Consider the following 8,367-nt stretch of genomic DNA (forward strand, 5'->3'; position numbering starts at 1 on the left):
GACGTTACAAATAAAAGTGAAATGCACAAGAACCTATTTTAGAGAATTTACGGTCCTCTTAACTAAAAATTTCGCAATCATTTAGCTAAACAAACAACTCAGAAGAGAGTTTTCATCGATAACTTTCACTAAGGCATGCACACTGTTGTATGGATCTGTAAACCGTTTTGGTAGCACCTTCTGAATAAATGGGGCGAAATGTAAAGTTCTAAAGAGACATTGTCCTTTGATCATACGATTCTACGTATTAATTTTTTTTAAATCTGGCATTAACATTGGATTTACACATTTCATCCGTTTTCCAACCTACTTATCCTGGTTATTTTTGCAATATATTCTTAAAAGAGACTAAGCATTAACGGTGCACAAGCTCAACGCATGATTTGGAACCCGGGCCTTAATGGTGAAATATGCAATGATTTATGTTTAGGGACCGGGCTTTGTAATAGGGAGTGAGGTGAACCTAATAAAACAATACAGACACAGGCTGGCGTTAAGCTCGTGCGCCTGCTTCTTGATAAAATACACTTTGGGATCCGGAACTGGGCGAATGTGAAAGCGTTGCTGACAGCCTCGTGAGTGTAATTTCAATATATATATATTAAAACATTAGGTGTTCGAAAACAACAGAAAACTAATGACTTAAAAACATATAGTAATAACTGGAATCATCTACAGACATTAGATAACATTTTAAAATATGTTAGGAATTGTGATTTTGAAGTGTATTATGGTTTAAACTATTCTTTTACTTTTATTTTTTACTATAGATTTAGTATCACAAGGTAGCTGAATATTTTAACAATATTGGGCAAGGCATCATATAAAAACGATTTGATATCAAAAAGAACTGAGGATTATTAGGTTTCCAGTTCCTTGCAATTATTTAATGTGCCATAATTCCTTATAAATCCTCAACACTGGTAAAAAGCATTGCTTTAGCAGAAGTTGTTCAACAGCCAAATTGCACACACACACGTTTCAAAATAATGGTTCTGTGACTCTGTAATGGCTCTGAACGTGTACTTACTCGTAGAACCATTGTTTGCTAAAGAACCGTTTCATTCTGAGAAGGGGTCTTTTGCATTGGTTCTCTAACCTTTGTAATGAGAAGTCAAGCAAAATGACACCTTTTATTAGCTAACTAAAAAGATTACAATATGCAAGCTTTCGAGGCAACTCAGGCCCCTTATTTAGGCAAGATGCCTAAAATGTGAGCACAACACTAGAATACAAAAAACAGATCGAGAAAACCTGAACTGAACCTGTATAACTGTATGCAGAAAGAGTCATTTTCAAATCAGGAACCTATTGCTATTTTACAAATCTGTTATAATCTATTCATGGTTATATATGGGACCTCTTTTTATCTTTTTATGGCTCTATCTTTATTTTTAAGAGTGTAAAGATAGATAGATAGATAGATAGATAGATAGATAGATAGATAGATAGATAGATAGATAGATAGATAGATAGATAGATAGATACTTTAAAACGTTCAGTATAACTTTATTACTTAAACATACTTCAAATTTTGCAGACTTTTCGGGTTTTACTTTACTCCTGCACATGAAGCATTTACTAAAAATATTTTTATTAGGGCTATTCACTTTGGGTTAAAAATTAAGTTCTGAACATAGAGCGTTGTTTTGTAGCCTATTACCCACCTGCCATCGTTACATTTTTGTTTTATGTGTTTTGCGGTCAATCGTACACCCACTATTGGAGTTTGTTGTACTTTTAAAACTGTTAACGTCACTGGTAAGGTGTTCGATAAATAACGTGCACTATTATTATTATTATTATTATTAGTATTATTAACTTAATTATTCGAACTAACAGTCACAGTTCGGTTGAAACGAAAAAAATGTAATTTAAAAAAACAACAGCTACATAACAAGCGAGCGACGAAGCCCTAGACTGGAACTGGTGGCGGGATCAGTATGGAGGGTGTTACCTGTACATATGCAAATAAGTGTCCAGGTGATTACATGGCGTCCAATGGTTGCGGAGCGTCATAAGCAATGTGGCCAATCCTGCTATGTCCGGAGTCTTCAAGTGAAAAACAGCGCTCCTGTCCGGCTGCAAATGCATATAGGAAAGATTCCTAACAGTTCTGTTTGAGCAGCTAAGCATTCTAATACCGCAGGTTTTTATTGTTGAAATTAATTTGAAAACTACGGCATCTGGAACACGAATCAACTCTAATGGAAAAATCAAAAAACTTCCGCATCGACGCGCTTTTAGCAGTCGATCCGCCAAAAGTACAGACTTCACCTCTCGCCCTGGTCACATCTCTGTCTTCTACGTCTCTTCCTTCACCTGGAGGTGTATCCACTTCAGACCTCAATGGTAGCGCCGATTCCTTAAGGACTGAAACACCGTCTCCACCTCGGATTTCTGCTTGTGGCCTTATACCTAAACCGGGCTTCCTGAGTGTCCCCCACTCTAATATGGTCGGATTACACCCCCAGAGCACTACCGGCATTCCGTCTCAGGCACTCTATGGACACCCCATGTACACCTATTCTGCTGCCGCACTGGGGCAACACCCGGCGTTATCATATTCATATCCTCAGATCCATGGATCCCACCAGCACCATCCCAGTGATCCTATCAAACTGACCCCCGGGACCTTTCAGCTGGACCACTGGTTGCGTGTCTCTACTGCAGGAATGATGCTACCAAAGATGTCTGACTTCAACTGTAAGTCTCATGTGAATGGACTTCTAATGTGTCTGTGGCCATATGTCCTTATTAATATAAAACTGTAATTGTCTAAAAATAAGTTCAAGGGGAATCGTTTCCAGAACATTTGATTTGGCGGTTGACAAAGTGCAATCTCATTTAATAAGAGGATAATACAAACGCCAACAAATTTAGTACAGGTGAACACTTGGGGTTTCATAAAAAAAAATAGAGAGAATCAGTAGCTTTTAAATATTCTTGCGAAACAATGTGCACTCCACTTTTTAATTGACATAAATATTTACTGTTTGGCGTAGTACGTGCTTCAGATAACATACTGCAATTGGAATATTTTCAACGTTTTATTAGATCCTGCTATGTACAGTAAACCTGTTATTTTCCAAAAGCAGTAATTCCTGTGACATTAATCGTATTCTAGTCATTAAATCATGCAATACAGGATGTGTTACTTAAAAAAAATACTCTCAATGTATGGGTTTATTGGTTTCTGTTGTATAATGTATATAATAATCAAATTTATACCAATAATAACTCCTACACCTGCATGCATCTGACAAAAGGTGACAAAAGCCTTTGAATATTACGTTCTTATATTTTTTTTACCAATAATGAGTCCGCTTTATTCACATAATTATCTACTACGACTTTAAATCTAGAATACAAAAGATAGTTGTCTGGCTGGGTTGATGTTTATAGCGCCTCTTCCTAAGCTATCAAAAACCGAAATTATGTGTGTCCATATGTGTGCGGCGACGTGTTGAGTGCTGTTTAATACATGCAAGTAAGAATTTCACTGTCTTTTGTAAACGTGACAACACTACTACTATATTTGCCATTTTTATTGCTTACCACATTCAGTTTATTTTCGGAAAATATGTGGATATATACACCACACACTGTGGTTCGCTGTAAGGGCCTCAGTTAACTGCAAACAGAAACATGCTAACGAATCTATGCTCTTCGGAACTTAAAAACAATTTGCTGTTTTTTGAACTTATATTACATCTAAATATCTAGGTAAAACGTTACTTCATTTAACTGCCAGTTTAATGTTTTATAGTGAACCAATATGAAGTCCTCTCTAAATTATGACCCGCTCACTTCGCCTTTAAATGAAGCTAGTGTTTAAATAATGAAAACAGTAGGCCTTTTTGTACTGTTAAACGAGAGCTGAATGAAACATTTTGAGTGGGAAAGTAAATGGTCGGATAATGGAGAGCAGGAAAGTGACAGATCGGTGCGAAAATGCCATTCCGCCCCGTGTTTGCTTACCGCAGAGTAGCCTTTTTGTTCCCCTTCGTTTTAGCAGATTTGTTCAGAAGGAGATCGTAAACATCACGCTTCCCGTCTCCAAACACGAAATCACTACTTTTTGAGACAAAGAGACAGCAAATTAATTAGGTCATATGCTATAAAATCAGAAGTGTTCCGCATAGGGTGTTTAAAAGTGGCGATTTTAGTATTGTTAACCACCAGGTGTTTAATAAATGTGCAATTTGCACATACATCACGTAAGAATGGCTTAAAATTTGGAAGTGTAGTTACAAAGCATAGCACAGCTTAACATCGATTTAAGAAGGATAGCGTTGGCTAATTCACCTTGCACTTTTTTCTGTTCGAAAATATCAGCTTTGCTTTTAATGTAAGAAGTTGGAAAAACAATGCACTCACTGAAGTGACTAGTGACATATGGTCCAAAAATAACATAAGAAAATTCAAGACAGGCACGTGAGCTCCATGCATCCATTATCGAACCCGACTAATCTACACAAGTATATTCAGAGATTGAAATTATTTATTCAAATATAGTCATTCTTGTGGTCATATGTATCTAACACTTAACTCTCTTTAGTCGAATATATTGTCCCGTTGATGGTTAGATTAATGGAAGTTTATTGTGCTCTTATTCCTGTGGGGTGGCCGAGAGCTTGTCCTTACAAAACGGTGGGCGTTCTCCTTCAGCAGTGCTTTCTGCGAGCTGCTGGGCTAATTTCATGCACTTATATTGTTCTTATTTATTGTCTTGCCATGGGCAGCCCTGTGGGAAATCAGATGGTCGTCCCTTGCAGTAATATATCTGACTTCAGGGTTACGCCGTATGCCGCTGCAGTAAATTAGCTAATGTGGACTGCGGACCTCGCGCAGTGAGTGGTGAGTGACCGCCCGTTCATCATCTTATTAAAATAAAACTGCTCACCTGAAGATTGCGACAAGAAAGACAAATTATTCTTTATATTTCGAAGAAATCTGTAAATGTAACAGTTTCTCACAACATATAGCACGTTAAATTAATAGTATTTATAATTCCCATATTTGTGGCTTCTTAATATTTTTTCTGACTTGTCTCTCAATCCAGTTGAAGATAAGTTTGTAAATGCTCATCAGTAAAATGCGTAATTACATTCCTGTATTATTTCATATGTTATTTCCAGTAATAAAAGAAATATAATAGTTCCCTGTTACGTTTATTTTGAATAATACGTTTAACTGGCTAGGATTTTAATTTTAATAGTGTCAAGTCTTCGAATATTGCAATACAGCAATGGTACCATTTTTGCATTCATTAATATTACGGCATCAATAAATGGTTTGTTTACATATGATTTTAAAAGTGAAATACATTTATATTTGTTCATCTTATAATTATTATTATTATGAGCGGCGCGTCAGGGCAGTACTTACAGTACTATGCGACAACCCCAGGGGCTTATTTTGGAATTTTTGGGAAGCGTTTAAGGTGTCCCTGCTTCTTGATGGATTTTCTCCGAATTTTCAGGCATCTTTTCACGTCTTGCAAATACGCTATATTTGTTTAACCGGAAACACTAAATTAACCATGAGTCTGTGTATGTGATTATTCGCTGCGATATCCTGGTATCCCGTCCAGGGTTGTTTCTTGATGTCTTTCCAATGCTTCTAGGCTTCAGTCCCCAGTCAGAACAGTATACAGTATTTATAAAACCGACAGCCTGCTATTGCTCTGATTCATCCACCCATTTTTGGGACCCCGGTATTCATTACTGCATTACTGAGCACTGGGTGCAAAGCAGAAGCTAACGTTTGACAGGTGCCAGTTCCATCGCGGGGTAATAGGTAATCAAATATTGCCAATGAACCTGACTGTGTGGCAGAGGACAAACCCCTTCGAGCACAGTTCGGCGTCACAGGTGTCACATTGAGGCAGCAATACAAACTACTGCTATACCGTACGCTTTATTATTATTATTATTATTACTATTAATGTTATTTTTGTTGCATTTTGTTTGTGTTATTATTAAATGTCCTTGTACACATCCGAAATTATTCACAAATAATACAACATATAAGGTAAAATTAAATATAGCACCACCAAAGGACTATAAACAAACAATATACTAATCCTGTATTAACCTTGACTACTACACAGGAAAAAATATTTTGAGAAAAATACAGTTGCAGAAAAATACAACACAAAGCTGCATGTACGTTATATTTGTATTATTTTTAAATAAAATCTTCAGACATAAAACACATTTATTTTTCATATAAATCGTCAATTAAAGAATATATTATCTAAATACCTGAAACAATCGCTTCCAACTATTAAGGCTCTCACAGTTAGTGACAGCGTGTAACTTCAAGGGGGATACCGCGAGCAGCCCACGTTTTTCCATACAATGAAGAAGAAACATAAAGGCGCCTCATTTAATTATGCATAATATTACCTAGAAGATCAAACAACTTCACCGTGCCTCTTTAAAAACATACTTACACACAACATACCATTTGTTACTGTTCAGGCGATGTCAAAACGATGTACTTTTAATTTTACAGCTCAGACGCAATCTAATTTACTGGGGAAGTGCAGAAGGCCGAGAACTGCATTTACAAGCCAGCAACTTTTGGAACTGGAGCACCAGTTTAAGTTAAATAAATACCTGTCCAGACCGAAAAGATTTGAAGTGGCAACTTCACTGATGTTAACGGAAACGCAGGTTAGTCCGATTCAAATTTATTTTAATGTCATTTAATTTCACTTTATTTTGCCATAGATTTGGCCTAAATGTGTACGTTCTTGTTTGTGTGAGAAAATACATTTCAAATGTTACTACTGTATCTGACCTGTAATAGAAATAGTTTTTCTCCATAAAGCTTTTTCTTATCATCTGTTAATTTAAAAGGCGTTGCCATTCAGTCCTTAACGTGTTTGTTTATTACACTTGTCTGTCTGCTGTAAAACTGCTACTGTTTACATCTTATGGAGGGGCTGCGCTGTACGTGTTATTTTTTCCTACGGAGGTTTAGTTGGATTTTATTTGCAAAGGAAGTGTGTAATCAGGAGTGGTGCTTGCTATTAATTATAGAAGTATTTTGCAACATTGTGAAATTCTAATTATATTATTATAATTTGGGCAATTTTCAAATAAGTTAAATAATATTTCAATGTTTCCTTTACGGGTATAAAAAACGCTCTTAAAAGGAGAGCAATAATACGTGTTTTTTCTTATGACTATTTTACCCACCAGGTAAAAATCTGGTTTCAGAACAGACGCATGAAGTGGAAAAGGAGTAAAAAAGCTAAAGAACAGGCTGCTCAAGAAGCGGAGAGACAGAAAAATAACCCGAATCAGGACAAATCGGACGGGTTTCAGGAAAAAGCGGACTACCAAAAAGGCGACTCCCTTAAAAGCAATCGGATAAGCGAATTTAGAGACAGTGATGATGACGATGAAGGGGAGAACTTCTTGTACAACTCTTCAGAATGTTCTTCAGAAGACGAAAGAAGCCACAACAGACACAGTGGACCACCGCAGTGAGCTGTACAAGAACGAGTCTTGCAGCAGGTTTTGACTTTATTGTTTTATGAACCACAGACCTCTTCTTCATTTGGATGCTTTCGACTTCGTTGTTAAAACATTTGTAGATATGGCACATGTGTTCAAAGATTTATATAGAAATAAAATAACTGAAGACATTGACTTCGTCAAAATAGGTACCATCGTGCCAAGGCTTTTATTGCTTGGATTATAAACGATTAATTAACGTGATATTCCCACAAGTCCTATAAAACACTCGTTACTGATTTGAACTTTTGTTAGGATTTGTATTTACTTAAAGGCGCTACGTTTGTTGACAATAAAAAGGTCATTTATGAATTATCGAGGAATGCTCATGAAATTTTGTGTCCGTCTCAACAGTGTTATGTGTCTGTTCAGTCAGAAATTGAAAGGCGTCTCGCTTTTCTGATATTTCCAATGAAATTTCAGTTGAACCGCAGGAAATGCGTGGTTCTTTCAAATAAATGAAATTATTTGTGTCATAAATGCTAAAACTGTTTAAAAGCCTACCATGTTTATTTTTATATATTGTATTTATAAAGTGGCTCTGTGTGTGCATGCTAAATTATAATTTAGCCTTTTCCCGTTGTGCAGAAGGTGTAAAAATAAAAATGGTTTTGTACATTAAATCGTCTCTAATTCAACGCTTCTTACATAATATAATTAATTCAACGACATGCTTCTTTCTTTTTTCCTTCATTCATTGTATCCTAAACTATTCTGGTTTCGAAATTATGGTTGAATGGCTCGTGTTTATCCGTAATATCAATACACTAATCACTAATATACACTCTTTTATAAGCTAAAATTCAAAGAAAAAATAAATAAGTATTTGCATATG

General features: G+C 36.1%; 1 protein-coding gene across 1 annotated transcript; it reads left to right on the forward strand.

The window, feature by feature from the left end:
- The first annotated feature begins 2,105 nt into the window (after window positions 1–2,105).
- Window positions 2,106–8,155, forward strand: mnx1 (motor neuron and pancreas homeobox 1). The gene is made up of 3 exons (XM_039754192.1): window positions 2,106–2,706; window positions 6,523–6,683; window positions 7,215–8,155. The coding sequence occupies exons 1-3, from the start codon at window positions 2,208–2,210 to the stop codon at window positions 7,503–7,505; spliced, it is 951 nt and encodes a 316-aa protein (XP_039610126.1). The 5' UTR covers window positions 2,106–2,207; the 3' UTR covers window positions 7,506–8,155.
- The last annotated feature ends 212 nt before the right edge of the window (window positions 8,156–8,367 follow it).

This window comes from Polypterus senegalus, chromosome 5, assembly GCF_016835505.1.
Source record: "Polypterus senegalus isolate Bchr_013 chromosome 5, ASM1683550v1, whole genome shotgun sequence".
Classification (NCBI taxonomy): Eukaryota; Metazoa; Chordata; class Cladistia; order Polypteriformes; family Polypteridae; genus Polypterus; species Polypterus senegalus.

Bases quoted from the DNA above. Each gene is read 5' to 3' on its own strand.
- mnx1 (XM_039754192.1), top strand. From the start codon at position 2,208: ATGGAAAAATCAAAAAACTTCCGCATCGACGCGCTTTTAGCAGTCGAT. The intron at 2,707-6,522 runs GTAAGTCTCATG...TTAATTTTACAG, and splicing joins AAAGATGTCTGACTTCAACT to CTCAGACGCAATCTAATTTA. The intron at 6,684-7,214 runs GTTAGTCCGATT...TTTACCCACCAG, and splicing joins TGATGTTAACGGAAACGCAG to GTAAAAATCTGGTTTCAGAA.